General features: G+C 48.6%; 1 protein-coding gene and 1 long non-coding RNA gene across 5 annotated transcripts in view; one reads left to right on the top strand and one right to left on the bottom strand.

The window, feature by feature from the left end:
• Positions 1-11135: 11135 nt before the first annotated feature.
• On the top strand, positions 11136-12908 carry LOC123148250 (alpha-amylase type A isozyme). Its single transcript, XM_044567638.1, has 3 exons — positions 11136-11265; positions 11544-12358; positions 12453-12908. The coding sequence occupies exons 1-3, from the start codon at positions 11178-11180 to the stop codon at positions 12729-12731; spliced, it is 1182 nt and encodes a 393-aa protein (XP_044423573.1). The 5' UTR covers positions 11136-11177; the 3' UTR covers positions 12732-12908.
• Positions 12909-17809: 4901 nt separating this feature from the next.
• LOC123148249 (uncharacterized) overlaps positions 17810-25841 on the bottom strand; it is a 28419-nt gene continuing 20387 nt past the window's right edge. For 2 of the 4 annotated variants that reach the window (XR_006473692.1, XR_006473695.1), the window contains exons 6-7: positions 22345-22423; positions 17810-18207 (exon numbers count right to left, since the gene is read on the bottom strand). This is a non-coding gene — a long non-coding RNA (uncharacterized lncRNA). Of the gene's footprint in view, positions 18208-22344; positions 22424-22561; positions 23554-25841 lie in introns of those variants that run through there. The other 2 variants (XR_006473694.1, XR_006473693.1) reach the window with 2 other exon arrangements.

The raw sequence follows: 25841 nt of genomic DNA, 5'->3' as shown, positions 1-25841 counted from the left end.
CTCTCCGGTAGACTACGAGACCGACGCTGCTGCTGCCCAGTTCGACTACGGAGTTGACGACCCCTCTCTCTTGCCAGAGCAACCAGGCAAGCCCCCCCCTTGATCACCAGATATCGCCTATTCTTCTCCATACTGCTTGCATTAGAGTAGTGTAGCATGTTACTGCTTTCCGTTGATCCTATTCTGATGCATAGCCTGACATTGTTGCTACACTTGTTGATACCTTACCTGCAATCCTAAATGCTTAGTATAGGATGCTAGTTTATCATCATTGGCCCTACATTCTTGTCAGTCTGCCTTGCTATACTATCGGGCCGTGATCACCTGGGAGGTGATCACGGGTATATACTATACATACATACATACTATACAGATGGTGACTAAAGTCGGGTCAGCTCGAAGAGTACCCGCGAGTGATTCACGGATTGGGGGCTGAAAGGACCTTTGTCCCGACGGCCCTCTGTGTGGATCTTTTGTGGCGGAGCGACAGGGCAGGTTGAGACCGCCTAGGAGAGAGGTGGGCCTGGCCCTGTTCGGCGTTCGCGGACACTTAACACGCTTAACGAGATCTTGGTATTTGATCTGAGTCTGGCTACGAGCCTATACGCACTAACCATCTACGTGGGAGTAGTTATGGGTATCCCGACGTCGTGGTATCAGCCGAAGCACTTCAGACGTCAGCGACGGAGCGGCGCGCGCCGAATTGGACTGGAACGCCACTAGGCTAGGTCTGCTTTCGGCCGCCCACGCAACGTGCAGGTGTGCTCAGGGCGATGGGCCCAGACCCCTGCGCGCTTAGGTTTAGACCGGCGTGCTGGCCTCTCTGTTTTGCCTAGGTGGGGCTGCGACGTGTTGATCTTCCGAGGCCGGGCATGACCCAGGAAAGTGTGTCCGGCCAAATGGGATCGAGCGTGTTGGGCTATGTGGTGCACCCCTGCAGGGAAGTTAATCTATTCGAATAGCCGTGATCTTCGGTAACAGGACGACTTGGAGTTGTACCTTGACCTTATGACAACTAGAACCGGATACTTAATAAAACACACCCTTCCAAGTGCCAGATACAACCGGTGGTCGCTCTACCTCAGGGATATGAGGAGGGGATCGCCGGGTAGGATTATGCTATGAGATGTTACTTGGAGATGCTACTTGGAGGACTTCAATCTACTCTCTTATACTTGATGCAAGACGGAAGGTGACCAGAAGCGTAGTCTTCGACAGGATTAGTTATCCCCCTCTTATTCTGGCATTCTGCAGTTCAGTCCACTGATATGGCCTCCTTACACATATACCCATGCATATGTAGTGTAGTTCCTTGCTTGCGAGTACTTTGGATGAGTACTCACGGTTGCTTTCTCCCCCTTTTTCCCCTTTCCTTTCTTTCTGGTTGTCGCAACCAGATGCTGGAGTCCAGGAGCCAGACGCCACCGTCGACGACGACCCCTACTTCACTGGAGGCGCCTACTACTACGTGCTGCCCGCTGATGACGACCAGGAGTGACCTAGGAGGATCCCAGGCAGGAGGCCTGCTCCTCTTTCGATCTGTATCCCAGTTTGTGCTAGCCATCTTATGGCAACCCTGTTTAACTTATGTCTGTACTCAGATATTGTTGCTTCCGCTGACTCGTCTATGATCGAGCACTTGTATTCGAGCCCTCGAGGCCCCTGGCTTGTATTATGATGCTTGTATGACTTATTTTATTTGTAGAGTTGTGTTGTGATATCTTCCCGTGAGTCCCTGATCTTGATCGTACACATTTGCGTGCATGATTAGTGTACGATTAAATCGGGGGCGTCACAAGTTGGTATCAGAGCCGACTGCCTGTAGGAATCCCCTTTCCAACTCCTTGGCCGAAGTTGAGTCTAGCCATTGCAAAACTTTTACTAACTTGGCTGTGTGCCTTACGGGCCCACGTCGCCATTGGGTGGTACTAGGATCTTTTACTCCTCGACCTTTACTCTGGGACTCTGAACTCTCTTCTACTCGGGTTAAACGATTTTTACTAAAATCTGACTTTAGGTTCTCGAAAATACTTTCTCCCGGAGAGCCCCTTCAGTCCAGGTGATCGCCGGCTACACCAGAAGATTTCGAAGTTACTCGCCGAAACTCTTTTGAGACTTTGTGCCCGTTGCCTTTGCAATTCCCTACCATCGAAATATCCCTATGGATAACTACTTACACTTGCCATTCATACGATCATCCCCCAGTGATCTTGTTATTACAAGATACCCCGAAGTTTTCTCTATTGATCCGAGAATACTTTGTGCCTACCGCCTAGCAGTTCCTTACTACATGAATACCCCCTCAAATAAAGACTCGCACTTGTCGAGTATCCGCTCATCCCCTGTTGTTCATGTGTTACACAAAATTCTTCAAAATACTATTCGATCTTCCGAGAATCCTCTGGAGCCTTTGGCTCTTGAAATTCTTGCTTGCTTGCATTATGGTTAATCCCATAAGTCTCGTAGTCATATTGACATTCCTTGTCATTATCATTTTGAGTCTGTTGACTCAATATGTTTGCGAATACCCGCAATCATCATTGATCCTTATAAATTACCTTTCCGGCTGAGCTGCCATCCTTTTAACTGGAATTGGTTCTCGACCAATCCAATTGTCTTTGATTGTACCCTAAGGCTATTCAACTTATCCCTCCCTAATCAGAGCATTGCTTCTGATCCCTTGATTTGGAAATCATAATTCCTTTGCATTTGACAATTGAGTTAGTCAGTTGTTTCTATAATTTGATCTCCTTGCACTCTTCTTCCTCTAGTTGAGTACCGATGCTCACGTCAGATCCCTTGTGGACCATCAGGCCCATTGTTGGATTTTATCCGTCAGCATCCTTCATATTCAATAACCTTGTGAGCCTTCCTTTGGATACATAATGCCCTTGGTAATTGTATCATCTACTTTCTCAACCTTGCTCTACTTTCGAGCTTGTGTTATTTACTCTGGAAACTTGTGGTATATGTTTCTAAGAAGCCCCTATGGGTTGAACATATGCCTTCTTTAAACCGTGTGAACCCGAAAGTTTTCACGAGTCATACTTATCTGGTATTGCACCAGGTAAAGCTTTCAACAACTAATGTCATCTTCGAAATACGAGAGGTGAATGGAAGATTATGCATTGAGGAAGTGGGAGTCGACCTTGAACTTTGTGTTCATGCCCATGGACGCGATGTATATCCTATCATGGAAGCTTCTTGTAATAATAACTATTTCCTTGATAGCTAACATATGGTATCTGTGAATTGATCCCTTGCAACCGTGGTTCCGACCATGATTGTTCTTCTTTGATCTCATTTCTCGGACAAGTTAAAACAATTGTCTCCTATGGATCAATACACCAGTCCAACCGTTACTTTGATCTTGTGTCGAGTATTACCCCCCCTGGTATCTCGAGATTATCATGGAACTGCATAACTTCTTATGAGTTCTTCATCAAGTACTACATACTCACCGATTAGGGCTCGGAGTTATTAAACACTCAAAGACACCGATAACCGAACCGAGTCTGCATTACGGTTCAACGACACTTGATAATCTTCTTTAAGTACGAGTTTGTACCCGATCACGCCATTCCTAGCCTGTTTGGCTATATCATTGTCGTGATGATTTTAATTGTGCTACCCGGTCCTTCTTCTCGGAGCACAATTTTTGACGATGAACTAACCTTACGTCGATCCTCATCGTCATACCATTTCGCCTTGAATAACAAGCTTGGTTTCGAGTTGTGTCGTACCCTTGGTTCCAATAACCTTTCACTTCATCATTACTTTGACTTGATGGCAACGCTGACCGATTACATCTTCACGAAATCTCTCGACAACTGTGTCGTGATCATCATCAACATCCTAAGCTCTTCCAAGATATATATCGAATTCTTGATGGGCAATACCATCCTTGCCCCTCGATGATTCGTGTTATCATCAACCACTTTATTGCCTTCCGTTCAACACAAACTTGTTCGTGTTTTGTGTTATACCTTGAGATCCTTGCTACCTTGCAACTGTTCTTCTTTACCTTGGAAGTATTACCATCTTTTATGTCAAGAATGTCGTGAGAGTTTCACCACCTCTTATGAAATTCTTGATACGGTGATGCTTCTCGCCGTCACCATTCTAACATTGAACGTGCAACCCAGCCCATATTTCGGGTGCACCTTTCAACCAATGTTTAATTATGTATTTTTTTTTCCTCCAGCATACATCGTTATATCGTTTGACATGATAGCTGTTACCTCCTTGATCACATAATTGTGGAGATCTATCTTTTTGGAAACCTCGAGGAATTGTCGCTGATTCCATCAGCCACCTCCTCATCCTCTCGTTGGGTTACTGATCAACTCTTGTTTCGAACTCGCTTCCATAGTGCATTTCCCGAGAATCTTACAATGTCGTCTCCTCAATTTGTTTTGCACCTTTTTCTTCTCAGGCATCCTGAGTTTGAGGTACCCTAACACCGTTCAGATCTGAATCTTAGTCAGATATGATGGTTGGAACATATTTCCAAGAGTTATAACATTGGTCTTTATATGACCCGGTAAAATGATGTCATGACCAGCACACCTGGCCGGAGGACCTGTTGTTATAGTTTCCTTTTTAGCAAGCTTAGCGATTCTTCCATGGGGAAATCGTAAGACTTATTTTATAAGTTGTTCCTGATGGATCCTTTGTGTATCCAAAGCCCGACCTTTGCTGGAAGACCATGTCAATGCTATCTCGAAGCATGTCTATGGTACTCCAATTTTCAACAAGAACATTTAAAGCCCATTGTTAAATGTTTCTTGTTCAATTATCCAAACACCGATGTATGGGTATTGTCCTGAAATTTCTCTCCCCTTACCTAAAGAGTTTTCTACATTATATCCTGTCATGGATATCATGCTCTGCTTGTCCTTGGGAAGGTTATACCCTTGAAATATGTGTTTAAACACATTTTCCTTTCCATTGTTCGGTTTAATTTGATAATCATATTTTTCTTTCCATTGTTTGGTTTAACCTTTCTTGTGATCTATATGATCTAAGCAGTAATATTCTCCTGCTTATGTAAACACCTCGGTGTGCGATTCTGTCAGCAAGACCCTGTTACTTTTGTTGATGGCATTCTGGTAACCACCGATGGACGAGAACTTTGCCTATTGGTCCGCCTCGTTTCAACGAGCAGGAAAGTGGTTCTCTTCATCCCTCGCCCTTGGTACCAACGTTGTTGCCAACATAATTGATAGGCTATCCTCTGACATGCCTTGTTATCATGACTGTGCAAAATATCACCGCCCTTTCTACTTTTAACCCACATGCTGGGTCCGTAACCCACACGTCCCAGGATCAAAACCTGACTGTCCTGTATACCCCTATCTTCAAAGTTATTCCTCACGATTGGCTTCGTATGAAGATCACCAGCCACCTTACTAGAGATGATCTAATCTGGTATCAGACACGATACTTATTTTCATTGCTTTGGACCCCTTTCACACTTTGTTCAGGCATCGAACGATTGCCTACCCGCTCGAAACATCTCATGGTACTTACTTACTCTGCTCTCGATATTGTCTTAAGTTTCCATTCGAGAGTTACTTTCCGCCACCATCCCCGATGTTATCAACCAGATAGTCGACCTTTCAGAGGTCCGTTTTTCTGCAGATACCCCTTGTCCTTCATACGTACAATGAAGACTCCGAAGGAAGGACGACGACTTCATCATGATGACCTGAAGCCGAGGTATGAAGACATCAACATTATGGATCGACCTCTTCGAGAAGAGCAACCAAGACCGAGAAGATCCGTTAGAATTTCACAACCACAAATTTCCCCCTTACACCACCTCTTAAATCTCGGGACGAGATTTCTTGTAGTGGAGGAGAACTGTGACGCCCGGATAATCAAGCTACAGTAACCTCTACTAATGATGCCACGTCACCTCGATTACTGTTGCTAATCTCGCGTTAGTTTGAAAACTATTCAAAATTCAAATTCAAAAATATGGCAAACAACAAAAGGTTTCAAATATTAAAACTAAAATGTTCGGAGTGAGCCAAATAATTCATAAGTAATGTTGGTGGGTAAACCAAGTCATTATAAAAAGTTTAAATGCACTTAACTAAATAAAATAGTAGCAAAAACAATTATTTGAATGCTATTAAATTAATAAACAAATGTTAAACTAGCTTATTAGTCACAAACTTTTTAGGGTAGTGAGTTATTTTGAAACATTATTTTAGGAGTTATCATATTTTACTAAACTAAAAATAATGTGTATCTAGGATAAAACAGAAAATAAAAATAATAAAACAGTAAAGAAAAACAAAACAAAACCAAAAGAAAGTAAAAGGAAAAGCCCTTCCCCCCTTACTGGGCTTCGGCCCAGCTGGACACTGGGCTAGCTGGGCCGGCCCAGCCGGCGCCCCACTTCCCCCTCCATATCCCCCACCCGGGGGAAAACCTAACCCCCGTCTCCCACTCCCCCACCCACGTTCGCCCCCTCCCCTGATCCCGATCTGGATCAGGGCATCACCCGACGCCGCCCCCCGCCACTCGATGCCATCGCCGGAGCTCCTCGTCTCGATCCCCATGGACGCCAGCGACCGCCTCGGGCCTCCTCGCGCACGCCCCTTCGACTGCCGGCGGGCGAAGCTGACCCAACGAATCTCGACGCCCTATTTCTCCGTGCCACGCCCGATGCCCGCGCCGGCAACCTCGACCTCCAGCCATGGCGCCCGCGCCTCCTCTTGCCGACCTACTTCGCGACGTCGTCTTCCTCCGGCCTCCCCGAGCCTCTCCCCATCAACGATGTGAGCTGCCGTGCTTTTCCCCTCTGCCTCCCCCTCGATCTGCATCCTCTAGCCGCCGTGCTCGCCCTTGCCGTCTTGCGCTAGAGGTCACCATGGTTGGCACCCCGCTCACCTCGCCTCTGGTGCCGTCCCCTCCCCTCAGCCACGCCGGCCCCGAGCGCGCGGCCGCATCCCGCTTGCCCGGCCTGGCCGCGTCTCCTACCTCCCGCTCCCCGCCTAACCGCCTGCGCCGCCGCCCCTTGGGCTCGCCCACACGGCGGCCTCACGCGCTGGCCGCCGCCGGCAACCGCTGCCGACTCCGGTCGCCGTGGCCCTGGCACCCCTCTGCACCTGGTGCCGGCGCTCGTCGCCGACGCCTTCTCTGTGCAAGAGCGCACATCCAGAGAGGCTTGGCTGTGTGCCACTGGCCAATGGGGCCCGTCCCCTAAAAAAAAAAGAGAGAGAAAGAAAAAGATTTGGTAAAAAAATAGCTATTAAATAAAATAAATAAATAAATAAATTTAATTAATTACCTTAGTAAATAATGTTTAGTCAACCTAATCACCTTATTGAACTAACTAGCTCTGTTTAGATAAATTGAGTCAATGACAATCGGGCCCCACCATCAGTTTGACTGGTCAACGGTCCGAGTTGACCGCTGACGTCATGCTAACATCACGCTGACGCAATAAATGAATTTTTCAATTAAACGAATTTAGTAATTCCAGAAATTAATTAAAATCTTTGAAAATTATTATAAAATAATCAGTAGCTCGGATGAAAAAACTTTGTACATGAAAATTGCTCAGAACGACGAGACGAACCCGGATACGCAGCCCGTTCGTCCACCACACACCTCTAACATACCAAACACGCAACTTTCCCCCTCCGGTTCATCTGTCCGAAAACGCGAAACACCGGGAATACTTTCCCGGATGATTCCCCCCTTAACCAGTACCACCTCATACCACGTTAGGGCACGCCTAGCATCGCTTCTTGACATGTCATGCATCGATATGCATATGTTTACTTGGTATTCATTGTTTCTTCCCCCTCTTCTCTCCGGTAGACTACGAGACCGACGCTGCTGCTGCCCAGTTCGACTACGGAGTTGACGACCCCTCTCTCTTGCCAGAGCAACCAGGCAAGCCCCCCCCTTGATCACCAGATATCGCCTATTCTTCTCCATACTGCTTGCATTAGAGTAGTGTAGCATGTTACTGCTTTCCGTTGATCCTATTCTGATGCATAGCCTGACATTGTTGCTACACTTGTTGATACCTTACCTGCAATCCTAAATGCTTAGTATAGGATGCTAGTTTATCATCATTGGCCCTACATTCTTGTCAGTCTGCCTTGCTATACTATCGGGCCGTGATCACCTGGGAGGTGATCACGGGTATATACTATACATACATACATACTATACAGATGGTGACTAAAGTCGGGTCAGCTCGAAGAGTACCCGCGAGTGATTCACGGATTGGGGGCTGAAAGGACCTTTGTCCCGACGGCCCTCTGTGTGGATCTTTTGTGGCGGAGCGACAGGGCAGGTTGAGACCGCCTAGGAGAGAGGTGGGCCTGGCCCTGTTCGGCGTTCGCGGACACTTAACACGCTTAACGAGATCTTGGTATTTGATCTAAGTCTGGCTACGAGCCTATACGCACTAACCATCTACGTGGGAGTAGTTATGGGTATCCCGACGTCGTGGTATCAGCTGAAGCACTTCAGACGTCAGCGACGGAGCGGCGCGCGCCGAATTGGACTGGAACGCCACTAGGCTAGGTCTGCTTTCGGCCGCCCACGCAACGTGCAGGTGTGCTCAGGGCGATGGGCCCAGACCCCTGCGCGCTTAGGTTTAGACCGGCGTGCTGGCCTCTCTGTTTTGGCCTAGGTGGGGCTGCGACGTGTTGATCTTCCGAGGCCGGGCATGACCCAGGAAAGTGTGTCCGGCCAAATGGGATCGAGCGTGTTGGGCTATGTGGTGCACCCCTGCAGGGAAGTTAATCTATTCGAATAGCCGTGATCTTCGGTAACAGGACGACTTGGAGTTGTACCTTGACCTTATGACAACTAGAACCGGATACTTAATAAAACACACCCTTCCAAGTGCCAGATACAACCGGTGGTCGCTCTACCTCAGGGATATGAGAAGAGGATCGCCGGGTAGGATTATGCTATGAGATGCTACTTGGAGATGCTACTTGGAGGACTTCAATCTACTCTCTTATACTTGATGCAAGACGGAGGCTGCCAGAAGCGTAGTCTTCGACAGGATTAGTTATCCCCCTCTTATTCTGGCATTCTGCAGTTCAGTCCACTGATATGGCCTCCTTACACATATACCCATGCATATGTAGTGTAGTTCCTTGCTTGCGAGTACTTTGGATGAGTACTCACGGTTGCTTTCTACCCCCTTTTTCCCCTTTCCTTTCTTTCTGGTTGTCGCAACCAGATGCTGGAGTCCAGGAGCCAGACGCCACCGTCGACGACGACCCCTACTTCACTGGAGGCGCCTACTACTACGTGCTGCCCGCTGATGACGACCAGGAGTGACCTAGGAGGATCCCAGGCAGGAGGCCTGCTCCTCTTTCGATCTGTATCCCAGTTTGTGCTAGCCATCTTATGGCACCCTGTTTAACTTATGTCTGTACTCAGATATTGTTGCTTCCGCTGACTCGTCTATGATCGAGCACTTGTATTCGAGCCCTCGAGGCCCCTGGCTTGTATTATGATGCTTGTATGACTTATTTTATTTGTAGAGTTGTGTTGTGATATCTTCCCGTGAGTCCCTGATCTTGATCGTACACATTTGCGTGCATGATTAGTGTACGATTAAATCGGGGGCGTCACAGGGGTGGCTTATATAGAGTGCGCCAGGACCCCAGCCAGCCCACGTAATGAAGGGTTTAAGGGACATTAAGTCCGGGGCGTTACTGGTAACGTCCCACATAAAGTGTCTTAACTACCATAAAGTCTACTTAACTACAGGCCGTTGCAGCGCAGAGTGCCTTTTGACCTCCTGGTAGTCGAGTGAGTCTTCGTGGTCGAGTCCTTCAAGTCAGTCGAGTGAGTCCCTCGTTGGTCGACTGGAAGGTGACCTCTTCTAAGGGTGTCCTTGGGCAGGGTACTTAGATCAGGTCTGTGACCCTACCCTAGGTACATGACTCCATCATGTGTCACACCTATCTTCGGTCCAGGGCTCTCTGCGCCGGATCATGTGGACGAGTGCTTCAGCCATGCTATGGGCCTTATGGCATATTCGTAACAAGTTTACTATTGAGGGAGTGTTTCCCTCTCACCCCGCTGATGTAATCTTCAAATGCATCTTATTTTTGCAGCGGTGGGCACCGCTGGGAAGACAACAGGACTCTGATCTCCACCGCCAAGCTCTAGCACGTCTTCGCTCCGTCTACTCGGCGTCTCGAGCCCCGTCACCTCCGTCTGCTGCCTCATAGGGATGGGCAGCCCTTTTGGTCATGGTTTACCCCCGAGCCCGCGTGCTCGTTAGTTTGGCTGGATATGCCATGTAATGCACTTTATTTCGTTGTCGTTGCCTTTTTGTGGCATGCCTAAGTCCATGGTTGACTAGCTTCGGTTCCGTCTGTTTGGTTTGTATGTTTGTGCACGCTGCCTGTGTTGAAGGCTTTATTAATTTAAAGCCGGACGTCCCTGACGTCTATGTTCTAAAAAAAGATCAAACAGTGCCAGTTTTAAACGAAAAATTGTCTTCTCTGACAGAAACTATGATGTTAGTCTGAAAAAACTGTCATCCCCTCACAACTTAAAATGCCAATGAAATCGTTCGCAAGTGTCATCCCCTCCCCCTTCCTGGCGAACATTCGCCAACTAAGGGGTCCAAAAAGTAAGGGCAACGCTGTGTTTCGATCCCAACTTGGATAGTGCTATCTTTTCCCATGGAATTTGTGCCAGCCCGGATTGACTTGACCATCATCTGTTGCACCTTTTCTCGTAACGGAGTCTGGTATCCATGCAGTGCCTCCAAGCAACACTCCACGGGGACGTAGCTCGTGTTAAATACTGCCATGGCATCGACTGCCTATAAATACCAAGCACGTCGAACACTTGTAACCATCAATCACCAGTGTAGCCATCATTCATCCATAAAAGAAGAGTGCAGTGAACAGTGTGAGATCGACACTAGCGCGCGCGATGGGGAAGAACGGCAATCTGTGCTGCTTCTCTCTGCTGCTGCTGCTTGTCGCCGGATTTGCGTCCGGCCACCAAGTCCTCTTTCAGGCACGCACGCTCATGGTTCCCTTTTGATTCATGTATTTAAGGAGCTTAAGTAACTGTGGGAGCATAATGGATGTTTGTTCATGCCTTAATGGTTGTTGCAGGGGTTCAATTGGGAGTCGTGGAAGCAGAGCGGCGGGTGGTACAACATGATGATGGGCAAGGTCGACGACATCGCCGCCGCCGGAGTCACCCACGTCTGGCTGCCGCCGCCCTCGCACTCCGTCTCCACTCAAGGTCCCTCTCTCTCCCGACCAAATTCATCCGTATCTAAGCATCTAGAAGCAATAGAAGCGTGGAGTGGAGAACATGCTAAGTTCGATTGAGATGTTTCGTTGAGCACGATGGGGTGGAGAACATTCTGGTAGTAATTAGTTATTTCGTCGAGCACGATGTTTCGACAGCTACCAAAAGCATTTATTTTCCTACTCTATTTTTCGATGAACAAAATGCGCAAATACGATCAAGAAGTATACAGTATGCGAACTAAAACGATCGACTCGGGTCGGGTGCAGGTTACATGCCAGGTCGGCTGTACGACATCGACGCGTCCAAGTACGGCAACGCGGCGGAGCTCAAGTCGTTGATCGGCGCGCTCCACGGCAAGGGCGTGCAGGCGATCGCCGACATCGTCATCAACCACCGCTGCGCCGACTACAAGGACAGCCGCGGCATCTACTGCATCTTCGAGGGCGGCACCTCCGACGGCCGCCTCAACTGGGGACCCCACATGATCTGCCGCGACGACACCACCTACTCCGACGGCACCGCCAACCTCGACACCGGCGCCGACTTCGCCGCCGCGCCCGACATCGACCACCTCAACGACCGCGTCCAGCGGGATCTCAAGGAGTGGCTCCTCTGGCTCAAGAGCGACCTGGGCTTCGACGCGTGGCGGCTCGACTTCGCCAGGGGCTACTCGCCGGAGATGGCCAAGGTGTACATCGACGGCACGTCCCCGAGCCTCGCCGTGGCCGAGGTGTGGGACAACATGGCCACCGGCGGCGACGGCAAGCCCAACTACGACCAGGACGCGCACCGGCAGAATCTGGTGAACTGGGTGGACAAGGTGGGCGGCGCGGCGTCGGCAGGCATGGTGTTCGACTTCACGACCAAGGGGATATTGAACGCGGCCGTGGAGGGCGAGCTGTGGCGGCTGATCGACCCGCAGGGGAAGGCCCCCGGCGTGATGGGGTGGTGGCCGGCCAAGGCCGTCACCTTCGTCGACAACCACGACACAGGCTCCACGCAGGCCCTGTGGCCATTCCCCTCCGACAAGGTCATGCAGGGCTACGCATACATCCTCACCCACCCCGGCACCCCATGCATCGTAAGCAAACCAACTTTGGAACCCACCCCACCCCATGATTCATGACCACTCATTCATTCAGGAAACTAAAATCTGTTGTCTCGATGATTCGCAGTTCTACGACCATTTCTTCACCTGGGGTTTCAAGGATGAGATCGCGGCGCTGGTGGCGATCAGGAAGCGCAACGGCATCACGGCGACGAGCGCACTCAAGATCCTCATGCACGAAGGAGATGCCTACGTTGCCGAGATCGACGGCAAGGTGGTGGTGAAAATTGGGTCCAGATACGACGTCGGGGCGGTGATCCCGGCTGGGTTCGCAACGTCGGCGCACGGCAACGGCTACGCCGTCTGGGAAAAGATCGGTGCCGCGGCGACACCACGACGGAGCTGAAGCCTCCACCGATCCACCATTCAATCGAGCATGAATTTTCTGAAGCAAATGATTCACTTCTGCAGTTCTGCTATAGACACGCAGATATTTTATTAACTATGTATACGTCTACCCAAAATTGATGAGCTCTACGAACCGCTCACACGGCTGTGGTAAATAAAGCATTGAGGATATGAAGAGGTATAAGAGGTAATTACGCCATTTGCCATGTGCATGATAAGACGCTGAGTTGGGTGTTGCTAGGTCTTAATCGACTGAGATTTAACCAAGTCTCAGTCAAGTGACGTAACAGTCAAGAGAGAGAGAAAAATGATTTTGAGCTCTGTGGTTGAGTTGGTTAGGTGGACAGTGGTATCCCCAACCCACCAGGGTTCAAATCCTGGTGCTCGTATTATTCCTGGATTTATTTCAGGATTTTCGGCGATGCGCTTTCAGTGGGAGGAGACGTTCCCGTCGACGACGAGGCGCCTACGATGACTTCGTAAATCTCAAGATGATATGTCGGCTCAGTCTCTCGGAGGTGCTCATAGGGGTAGGGTATGCGTGTGTGCGTTCATAGAGGTGAGTGTATGCGCGGGTATATGAGCGCTTGTGTTTGTACTGATGCTAAAAATATTGATTTTTTTTGCATGGATCTAAATGTAAGATCTCATGGATATAGCATCGATTGAGACTTCGTTAAGTCCCAGTTGAGTGAGATGTCCATGGTGGTGGCGGCTAGGATGGGCACGACCCGGATCTGGCGTCTAGCTTGCTGCGGGTGCCGTGAGTGGGCTAGTCTTGGTTGATGTGCTACTCGGGCTGAACGATACTAGCAGCCGGTGGATGCGGTGTAGCTGCCTGGCACGTGAGTCTCGGTGGCCGGCGGTGGGTGGCGGTGCGAGTCTGTTGTAGTGATGGCGGCGTGAACCTGGGAAGAGTGCTCCGGTAGGCGGCGATCTTCCTTCTCCTATGTCCAAGCCGCCGACGGCAGTTGACCTAGGGCTCACGCTCAGGCGGACCAGAACTCGGCTCAAGGTGGGTCGGAGTGATCACTCTGGGTGGGTAAGGTTGGGCTCGGTCTGAGTGGTGGTTGCGGGCGGTGAGGTTCCCCTCCTCACGGGCAGCGGCGGTGGTCGTGGAATCAGTGCAACGATGGACAGATCGACGCCGAAGGCCACAAACATGGCGTCATGCGAGCTTACCTGGTACAAGGCCAGAGGGCTATGGTCGAGGCTTGTTTGGCGGCGGCCGTCAGCATTCACTGGTTCGTGTCCCCCCAGGTCCATCGGGACTAGCCGGGGTATGCACGTGTGGGCGCTTCTTACAGTGGAGGCGTTGACCCAAACTTGGTGGTTACCGGGCTAGGAATGGATGGAAGTGCATCTGCTCCTCCTACCGTGATTGGTGCGCTGTGATGTGGCCAGTTTCTAGTGTCTCTGTAAATGGATACTGGGGAAGCGGTTCTCGGGAGGTGGTCTGCATGGTTGGCTCCAGTGGCGGAGCCAGCCAACTCAGGGAGCCGGGGCAAAGCCTATATACAATGACGTTGCCCACCATTTGCCCCTGTAATTAGTGATGCTAATCATGGTTTATGTGTACTACTTAGTGGAGAATGGTCAGAGCAGCCCGGGCAACTACCCGGGGTCGCCAGGAGGTAGCTCCGCCCCTGGTTGGCTCTCCGACGAGCACTATGACAGAAGTGGCGGCTATATCTTTTTGTAGGATCAAAGGTATGTCTAAAGAGAGGATTGAAAGTATGTTTTCGAGGTTTTGAACAGTTGGGGCGCAACAGAGTGGACGCCTATGGCCTCGGAAGCGCTCCTTGCTTGGAGCACCTCCCACATGCCTCAAGCAATAGCCCGGAAAAATTTCAGTTCGATGATGTTGTTGGTGTTCTGGACTATGTGAAAACATCGCAATGACCTGGTGTTCAACAAAGTAACACCTTCTACGACTTTAGTGCTCCGGACTTCGGAGGATCTTGGAGGAGAGCAAGTCTTGGGTTGTGGCCGGCTTGTTTAGAGGTGATTTGTCACCACATTCTGCGGAACTAGCTAGGCGAGTGAGTAGCGAGTAATTGTTATATTGTACATGTGGTGGAGGCCGTCGGGCTTTGTAAAACTCTGGACATGCGTCTCCTATGAATATAGGATACACATGATTGTGCGTATTACGAAAAAAAGACTAATTGTCAAAACAAAAGGACTATTTTTCCAATTTTAATTCTTGGCTGATTTAGCTTTACCTAGAAAGGCAAATAACACCCTACACATACAAGTCTAGAGTACAGGCAATGGAAAGTAGAGACATTGCAAGTGACAGTAATGTAGAGAGATGGGTTTAGAGATACGCAAACACAATGGTGACATGGAAAGACTTTTGACCTGTGGTTTAGATAGGTGGATCTCCGTGGATCCAATTTTTATTCATGTCTCTATGGATTGGATTCTTCTGATCTACGCTTCTTTTTATCGGCAACAGTTGTTGTTCTGGTATGCTGGTTCTGTGGGTCTTAGCACGATGACTTCCTGACTGTCTACTATAACAAATTTTGTCCTGCTCTGGTGAGGGAGGGGCGATGACGGCCACACCTTCGGCTCACTCTTGTGCATGTAGTCGTCGCTAGACGGTCTACGGATCCGGATGTACTTTTTTTTTTGTCTAATGTTTCTTGTGCAACCATGCGATGATGAATAGATAGATTCTTTTTCTACTAAAAAATTCAGTTATTTTGGTACCTTGTAAACACACAAGGAACCCATCTGAAACCACAACTGTATCCATGAGAGAGTCTCAACGGGTACCGGCGTTGAGACCTCACACCTTCCGACACAGTATATTAAAATTGTACTAGTATCCATTGATCTTTTTCTTGCGGAAGGTAGTATCCATTGATCAATCATGGAGGAACATCGACCAGGCGACCAACCTCCTTCGAGTTTGGCCATAGCCTCCTGTCAAAGCGGCATGTCCTTGGTAGTTAGCCAACGCACTTGGCGAGGACCATTTGTGCTCTTTGTTCACCTGCCAGACCCGCCTTTTTTTAGGGCATGTACAATGGAGGCAGTACCATGCTACTGCCCCATCTTCCAACTAGATTAAAAAAATCTGAAGCTACATGCATTACAAAAATTACCCAACGCATGGGTGGTCTCATAGATCCCACAGTGACTCTCCCTCCATCAACTTTACTTGCATGTAGTTCGGTTTTTCCTCACAGCACACTCTCTCTACTACCTTTCTCACATGGAGGACCACACTTTTTGGCTGAGGAACCTAGCTCCTCTGCAAGCTACACCAAGCCTCTACAAGCTACCTCTTTTTTCACCGATTTTCTCCACGGCAGCATGCATCTGATGTGGAACCATGGGGCAGCTGTCCAAGCTGGACCATTGGCCATGCCCTTAGGAACACCCGCCGTTTGTTGATCAGCGACGCGGCACTCTTTCTAGACAGCGTGGCGACAGCCTGGGAGGCTTTGGGCCGGGCTTCCTCTTTGAGCATCTCGAGCTGGCAAAGTGACAAGATACTCACTCCGTTCACGTTCACGAATAAGTCATCTAACTTTTGTCCCAAATTAAAGTTTCAAATTTTTGACCAACTAGTATATAGAAAAGAGTAGTAACGTATATGACATCAAATTGGTATATTATGAAAATACATTTCAAGATGTAACTACTGGTACTAATTTAGTGTTATAAATGCTGCTATTTATTTCTATAAAGTTGATCAAAGTTTTAAAATTTTGACTTAGGAGTTAGGACAAAAGCTAGAACATCAATGATGAAGAGAGCGTGTTACTATCTAGCTGCAGGCCAGGCTAATGTGGGCCTCTCATGGTCTTCTTGGGTCCTTATTTTCACTACTTCTAGCGGGCAAATTCGGTTGCTTGTAGTAAGCACGTGTGTAGCTGGCTAATCAGGCATCTCCTATTCCGCTTGTAGTTCGCTCGTGAGGGGCGTGCCTATGTCTCGCGTTCAGCGAGTCAAAGCTTCCAGGTCGCTGAAGCGATTCACAGTGTGCGCGAGCATATGGACCGGCTCAGTTCGTGGTAGTACATTGCCTCATTTTCTTTTATTTTTTTCATGTTTTTATTTCATTTTGCAATTCCATTTTCACTTTTTTACACTTTCAAATACTCTAAACATACATTACAAAAATGTACTCCCTCCGTTCCAAATTACTTGTCGTGGTTCACGACAACTAATTTGGAATGGAGGGAGTACTTTACATAATGTTTTGAAAAATATTAATCATGCATTTGAAAAAAGTTAAATGTGTAAACAAAAAATGCTGACCATGTATTAAAAAATGATGAAATATTTTGATCATGTATATAAAAATATTAATCAAGATTTTGAAAAAATGTTGCACAAGTATTTCAAAAATGTTAAACCAAGCATTAGGAAAATGTTAAATGTGTATAGAAACAATGTTGACCATGCATTAAAAAATAATGAATTCTTTTATCATTGTACATAAAAATGTTAATCCAACATATGAAAATATGTTAATCAAGCATTTGAAAAATGTTAAATGTCTATAGAAAAAATGTTGACCATCCATTAAAAAAATATGTTAATCTTGCATTTGAAAAAATGTTGATAAAACATTTGAAAAATGTTAAATGTGCATAGAAAAAGTATTGACCAAGTATTAGGAAAATGATAATCATTTAATTGAAAAATGTTAATCAAGCACTTAATTTTTTTAAGTGTGTATAAGAAAAATGTTGACTATGCATTCAAAAAATGTTAATCTTCTATTTGAAAAATGTTAATCAAGCACTTGAAAATGTTTTTTAAAATGTATATAGAAACAATGTTGATATGTATTATAAAGATATTAAATTGGTATTGGCTTCTTCAACTGTCTGTGTTTGAATAGGATGGTTTGGCTTGCAGTTGTTGACCGAGGAAATAAACCTCCAAGGACGAAGCTTCATTGCAGGTCCTGAGATTGGCCAAGCCAGACCCACTACATGTTACAGTGCATCAAAGATGCTCTTGTATTGCGTGCTACAGCGCATGCACCCAGTACAAGTGGTCAAGTGGCCAGTGCTGTCAAGAATCAATCAGCATTCGGCAACAGCAACATGATAAGAATTTGAAACTGTGTTCATTGTTTCTGAAATAGCTCACCATTCAGACAGACCAATGGCTAACTGCATGAAATAATCTTGCTCTGCTCTGTCTACCTTGTTTTTCAAAAAGAAAAGGAAACAGCTATGGACATAACAAATAAGGTCGTCGTCAGTACATGAATGAAATGGTATTATCTCCATAACTGAACTTCATGGAGAAACAAGACATTCCCCAAAGGTCAGCGGTTCGGAGTGGATGTAATGATGCCTTGAACAGTCAAATGTTTATAGTGCCATATAGTGTTTCTTCTTCACATGTTGCTACTTGCTAGTGTTGGTTCTTCAACTTGCTCCGGTGTCTACCACATGCGGTTATCTCTTTGAATCCGATGAGATGTGGTCCCTGCAAAGCTGTTCAACAAGTTGAATGAGGTAATGTGACAACACAACATGTATGCAACAAGCGGTTCAGGTTCCCCCCCCCCCCCCAATGGTAGCTACAGCCTACTTATAGTATTTCGGTTCCTTTGTCGGTATTTAAGAAACTACTTATTAAAATGCATACATGTATAGAATGCTGAAAAAAGTTTTTTCTCGTGGCAACAGCTGGGTTAAGTTGACCCGTTTGCAGTGGCGTCGTCCCCTATTCGCCAGCCTTGTCTTCCCTCACGTTGCCTCTCCTATAGTCCTAGGCCTCCTGGGAAATACACTTGTGTTCTTGGTGGTATATGCACCCTATATGGGGATTTATTTTTAATTTTTTAATAAAAAGTCAAAATAGGTAAGAACTATTTTGACAAAATACTTGACTTACTTTTGCACTAGTATAAAAATCCCGACGAAAAAAAAAACAAAAGTTGACCTCACAGCAAAAAAGACAAAATTTATTTGCTATTATAGGTCACTATTCACACTATTTTAGCCAAAAATTTGTCTTTTTTGAAAAGAAGTCAAAGGGATATTTTTTTCGTGGATTTTTTTTCTCACGAATACAATAGAAGGTCAAGTTTATTTCAAAAATATTTTCAGGAATTTTTGACTTTTTGTTGAATTACTAAATTTTTTTCCCATATAGAGTGCATATGTCCCCATAGACCAAAAGTTCCCCTCCTAGGCCTCCTTCATTGAATAGCCGAGCCGAGGCCGAGCAAGCAGACATACGTGCAGAGCAGCCATGGCTACTCTCCACATGTTCCTCAGCATCCTCCTCCTCTTCCTCCTCATCTCCGTGCAGACTATTCCTCCTACCACAGCCACAAAAGATGATACTCTGGCGCCAGGCCACGCATTGGCCGTCGGCGACAAGCTCGTTTCCAGCAACGGCAAATTCGCGCTTGGCTTCTTCCAGCCCGGCGCCGGCAACATCAGTAGTAAGTCATCTACCTCTCCCGGTTGGTACCTTGCCATATGGTTCAATAAGATCAATGTCATCACCCCCGTCTGGGTCGCCAACCGGGAGAGGCCGATCGCCGGACCCGACCTCAGAGCGACACAGCTCCAAATCTCAAAAGAAGGCAACCTTGTCGTCTTAAACAACGCCACCCAATCCGTCGTCTGGTCCACCCACATCACCGGAAACAGAACCAACGCCACCTCCACCACCACCACCAGCAGCAGGGCCATCCTCTTGGGCAGTGGAAACCTCGTCATAGAAAGCCCGTCAAGTGAGGTGCTGTGGCAGAGCTTCGACGACCCAACCGACGTGGCGCTCCCCGGCGCCAAGATCGGCTGGAACAAGGTCACCGGCCTGAACCGTGTCGGCATCTCGTGGAAGAGCCGGATCGACCCGGGCCTCGGCTCCTTCAGTGTGGGGCTGGAAACCAATGGCACCAGGATGGTGATGGTGGGGCACCGAGGCTACCCTTCCCAAGTTTACTGGTCATGGTCGCCCGACGAGTCGCCGATGCAGATGCCAGCACTCCGAGCGCTGCTGAAGATGAACCCACAGACCAGAGGGTTGGTCGTCCCGGAATACGTCGACAACAGCGAGGAGGAGTACTACATGTACACCTCACCTGACGAGGCCTCCTCCACATTCCTCTCCCTCGACACGTCTGGTCAGACCAAGCTGAACGTATGGTCGCAGGCCAACCAGGCATGGCAGACCATCTACGTCCAGCCCATCGATCTCTGCCGCTCATACGCCACATGCGGACCGTTCACCGTCTGCACCGGCAGCTCGCAGCCGCCCTGCGAGTGCATGGAGAGCTTCTCCCGGACGTCGCCTCAGGATTGGGAGATGGGTGATCGGACAGGAGGGTGCTCCAGACGCACTCCGCTGGATTGCAATGGCAATAAGAGTTCGACAGACGTGTTCCACCCCGTAGCTCGTGTCACATTGCCCTACGGCCCCCGGAGCTTACAGGATATTCCTCCAACTGCAACTCGGGGCGAATGTGAATCGGCCTGTCTCAGCAACTGCTCCTGCACTGCTTACTCCTACCAAGACAGCAAATGCTCTGTTTGGCATGGGGATTTGTTCAGTGTAAACAAGGATGATGCCATCGAGATCCGCTCTGAATACACTCTGTACATTCGCCTTGCCGCCAGAGATTTCCCAAGTTCCACAGGAGATAAAAGAAAACCAGTACTAACCGGAGTTGTTATTGCTGCAAGCGTTATCGGTTTTGGGTTGCTAATGCTCATGCTGCTACTAGTGATCTCAAGGAACAGATTCAGCTGGTGTGGTGTGTCGTCAAATGCCACCAATGAAGATAGTGTAGGTGTTGTTGCCTTTAGATACGCCGACTTGGGCCGTGCTACAAAAAACTTCACAGAGAAGCTGGGGGCCGGAGGTTTTGGTACTGTATTCAAGGGAGCTTTAAGTGACCTGACTAGTGTAGCAGTGAAAAGGCTTGAGGGTGCACATCAGGGAGAGAAGCAATTCCGGGCAGAGGTAAGTGCACTTGGACTGATCCAACACATAAACCTGGTGAAATTGGTTGGTTTCTGCTGTCAGGGTGATAAGAGGCTACTTGTGTATGAACACATGTGCAATGGTTCTCTCGACTCCCATCTGTTCGAGAGCAATGGCACAGTCCTCGACTGGAGCACCAGATATCAGATAGCCATCGGAGTCGCTAGAGGATTGTCCTACTTGCATCAGAGTTGCCACGAATGCATCATACACTGTGATATCAAGCCAGAAAATGTACTCCTCAGTGAAGCATTTGTCCCGAAAATTGCGGACTTTGGGTTAGCATCGGTCATAGGAAGGGATTTTAGCCGGGTTCTAACTACATTCAGGGGAACAATGGGGTATCTTGCCCCAGAATGGCTTAGCGGGGTTGCTATTACATCAAAAGTCGATGTTTACAGTTTTGGCATGGTACTGATGGAAATCATATCAGGAAGAAGGAATGCATCTGTGGTACACACTAGCGGCAGCGACCATGTTGCTTATTTCCCTGTGCAAGCCATCAACAAGCTTCACGAGGGACATGTGCAGAGCTTGGTGGATCCACAATTATATGGCGACTTCAGCTTGGATGAGGTTGAAAGAGTTTGCAATGTAGCATGTTGGTGTATCCAGGATAATGAGTTGGACCGGCCAACAATGGGTGAAGTGGTCCGAGTTCTTGAGGGTGTAAAGGAGCTCGATATGCCCCCAATGCCAAGGCTTCTTGCGGCTATGACAGCAGAATGCTCCGATGTCGCTTCCATGTAATAATTCTAGTTACTTCTAATGTCTATGATACTTTTATTTGCTTCAGCAAATTTTATGGTTCTGGTTTGGATCGTGTAACAGCACAAAGATCAAAAGATATAAAATAATATAACAAATAATTTCTTTCTTGCATCTTTCATTTGATCTCTTACTGGAATTCTAAGTCGCTTGATGAATAATTTCCTAAAAAATAAACAATAATTTAAAAAATACAACTATTGCTTAAAAAGACATAAGTATGCAAATTAAATGCTGGATGCTAAAGGCTATCTGAACTAAAAAATATCATTATTTATAAACTAGTCATCAACCCGTACACCTGCACACTGGGTAATTTAGTGAAAATTAAAATCATCTGTCGGAATATGTTCACATTTGAAATGCGACAAAAATCTATGCATACATATTTGAAAGATAAGAAACATGTAAGAGTTGGCACATCTATCGGTCTGAAATGCATGTAGTTTGTTCAGCTATTTCTTTTTACTAGAATGTTGCTTCTATTTATGGTGTTTAAAGGTTTCAACTGTATTTATTACTTTTAGTTATCGTTCTATTGGGGAACTTCAGTTTATTTAGCATCATTTTGGTATGGATAATTTTTTTATTTGAGGTAAAGCTCCAATATTAACTAGAGGAACAGCAAATGAGGAAATAAATAGTCTTGAAAAAACAGTAGGACATAGTCTTAAATGTTAAGCACTCAAGTAGGGTGAACATGGCTATTCAATCTAAACTCAACAGCAAAGATGACACAACGAAGCATGAATATACCTTTTCCAAGAGAAGCTACCTGAACACATTTTGACCTTAGGGAATAGACCATGTGAAAAATTCATTAAGCATGAAAGAGCTATAAAAAAAATAAGCATGCCATTCACCTTTAGAAAGAGCAGCTACCTGAACAGATTATGGCCTTAGGAAAGAGCACATCCACTCGGCTCGTTCAGCAAGAAGCACCTATAAAAACAGCAAGTAAGCCATTGAATGTATTATACTTTGACAGATAACATGATTTCTAAGATGAACTTCAAAGAAAAAGCCTTTGGTTCCCTTTCTTTCTGCATCCATCAGCATCTTTTGATAACAAAATACACATTACCGAAAAAGGCTTTCGTCCGGCTTTATATATAAAGCAACAACCAACAACCGATCAATACAACCCACAACACAACACACGAACACACACTCACCCTAGGCCGGATACATAGGTGCCAAAGGCCTACAACAACAACACCCCGAAGGACATGAAGTAGACGCTAAAGAGCCACCGGAGCTCTTCCGGGAGAACCCGCGAAGAGGTGAAGTTGAATGACGATGAACTGAGAGCTCCAAGACAGTGCCTTCAAGAAGGACAGAACAAAACGCCGCCACCGGCTGATCCAAAGATCTAGATTTTCATCCGGAGCATGACGAAGGAAAATGAGTAACCACAACGGAGACTTCAGGAAGATGACGACGTCCATTGGCGCCGCCTCCATCGGCCTGGCCAAGCCAGACAGGGTTTTCACCCCGGCAGCAAAACTCCGTCTTCACCACAACAGATCGTCAAAACGCCAGCCACCACGCCGCCCACACGGCCATGGTCGCTAACCGCCCGCACCTGAGCCACAAGCTCAGCCCACGAGCACCGCAGCACCTACCACCCGGGCCGCCGCCCAGGTAACAAGGCACACCATAGACCCTCCATGGCTGCAAGAGATGCACCGACCGGCAACAAGGCCGCAGCGACCAAAACGACCAGATCAATCAGGGAGCCAGCAGGTCAGAGAAGAGGTGAAGCAGGAGCGGACCAAGTCGATGTCTGCACCCCTGCCGGTAACAGGCAGCCCGACTGCATCGGCACCACCCATCACACCCGTCACCTCTCCAACGTCGCACCCTGCAACGCCCAACCTCGGCTCCCGGCCTGGATCTGCATCTGGTAGGAACCGGACACTCGCCCAACGACGCGAGGCGCCGGAAAGACCACATCATGTCGCCGCTAGAGGACCAAGGGGCATCCACACGAGCAGCTCGCCAACGGCCACACGCCGGAGCCTGTCCCGCCGCCGCAACGAACCGCCCTGCACCACCACCGTAGACCGCCACTACGCCGTCACGGCCCACACCGATGCAGCAACCCAGAAATATCAGTCTCTCAGAGGCATATCAGTTTCCAAACTTCATTAATGCAGAATCAAATTAAAGCAGATGCTCATTGCCGGTTAAATTGGACAAACTTTTGTGCCAAACTCTCACATCCTAAAGTAAATGTAAGCATAACATTGTCAGTTGGATGTCATTATATAAGAACACCAAATATGCAGCAACCGAATTTAGGAAATTTATATTCCGCGGTACATAATAAATGCTTAGCACTGGATCTGTGGTTTTGACCTATAGGCCACTTCCCCTTTTTCTCAAGTATAGAGATGACAATCTAAAGATTAAAAAGTACATTCATGGAGTAACTGCGTCAGTTGATGGCATATTTTATTGCTGAGCCTCAGTCCATTACAATATCTAATGGACTCCAAATGATAATGAATTTGTCAATCCTTATAAATTTGAACGAAATCACATTAAAAACGATGGGTAACAATAACAACTTGTAACTGCTAAAAACAGCAGCTCTCACCTGCTCGCCTCTGCAGCCTCATGTGCTACCTTGATTTTAAGTATTATTAATTTGAACTCTGATGCCCAGGACTATGACGGACCAGAGGGCAAAGAGAAACAATCTTTCACATACACAGGCTGCGTGTGTGCGGTGGCGGTTCTTGCCTTCTTGGTGCCGTCTGCCGGAGAGACGGTAGGTGGACACTGGCACGCGGAGCCTGCAACGTCGCTGCATGGGATGGGAGCCGACGTCGCCGCCGGACGGGGATCTCGTGCTGCCGGAGCTTGGCGGCCACTGCAGCCACCTCTTGGTGCACACGGTCGCCAGTCGCCACTAGCTCGGGGAGGTAAGGGACTTCGCAAGTAATTAAGTTCGGTTGCCTGTATAAGCAGGCCTGTAGACGTAGCTATGCAATGTGGTGTTTTTGCTTGGTGACCATGGGATGGGTAGACTTGAATGGCTTGAGATGGGAGGTCCCTGAACAGGTGGTTCAGCTGTCTGTTTCGAAGAAGGGTGGTTTTTGCTCGGTTCAGTTGTATGGGTCACCAAGAACGACGCTTCATTGCAAGTCCTGGGACTGGTCAAGCTAGAGTGCAGACGTACGGGATTGTATCTAAGTAGATGCTCTTCTATTGCATGCTACAGCACTGAGTGCATGCACCCGTACAAACAATTGGTCAAGTGGCTTAGGACCCAGCCACAGTTCAGTCTCGAATCAATCAGCATTCAGCAACATGGTAAGGAATTGGCCCGCATTCAATATAACCAAGGTACTGCTATCACAGAAAGAGACCCGTAGCCCCGTGGTCGCCCCCCCCCCCCCTCCCCCCCCCCCCCCCGCGGGCGACCCGGGCGCCCAACCCTAGCCGCCGCCGAACCCAACCCCCACCTCCTTCCTCTCCTCCCGCCGCCGCTGGCGGGTGCCGGCGGCGGCGGGATCTCGTTTGACCTTGCCTGGAACAGGAGCCGCGGGGGGCTGCTTCTTCGGGCGCGGAGGTGGAGCTCGGCGGCCGGCGCGTCGGGTGGCGCGCGCTGGTGGTCAGTGCGGGGCGGCGCGGCCTGCTGTCCGGTGGCGGCACGTCACGGTGGAGCGCGCGGGTCGGTGACGGCGCAGTGTTCTTCGCGGCTGTGCTTGTTCTGGTCAGATCCGCGCCGGCTGATCTGAGGCGGCGGCCTCGCTGGGGCGGACGGCGCTCCTCCGACGGCGGGGAGTGCTCGTCGGTGAGGTAGACCGGATCTCCTCGGCTGCGCGGGCAGCGAGGTCCTGGTGGGCGCTGGTCATGGCGCGGGGAGGCCCCGGGCTCCCCTCGTCAGATCGGAGGCGATCTGGTCCGCTCGTGTTGCATGACTTCCGGCCAGCCTGGATCTCCGGCGTGCACGCGCCTACTGATGTTGTGTCTGGTTCGGAGGTGGCGGCAGGGTGCTTGGCCGGGGGAAACCCTTGGCCACCGGTGGCGGTCATGGCGTCGATGGCGTCCCGGACGCCATTCCCTCCTTGGTGGCGGCGCCGAGGCTAAACCTCCCCTGCCTCTCCCCTTCCCCTGCGCCCGGGTGAAAGCCCTAGCCCCGGTGGCTAAGCGGCGGCGGCGCCACAGCGTCGTCACCTTCTTGAAGGCGCCGACTTGGGCATGGGGATGCTGGATGTGCATGGCGAGCTTATCTGGTTCCTGGTGGCGGCCTGTCTGATCTACCGTGTTGCTGCTCCGGGCATGTCTCGTGACTGCGATGCTTATCTTCCAGCCGTGTTTCTGATGGCGACCTCGCCCTTCCTCACCT

The sequence above is a fragment of the Triticum aestivum genome, chromosome 7A (assembly GCF_018294505.1).
Source record: "Triticum aestivum cultivar Chinese Spring chromosome 7A, IWGSC CS RefSeq v2.1, whole genome shotgun sequence".
NCBI lineage: Eukaryota > Viridiplantae > Streptophyta > Magnoliopsida > Poales > Poaceae > Triticum > Triticum aestivum.
This window is presented reverse-complemented; position numbering and strand designations above follow the sequence as displayed.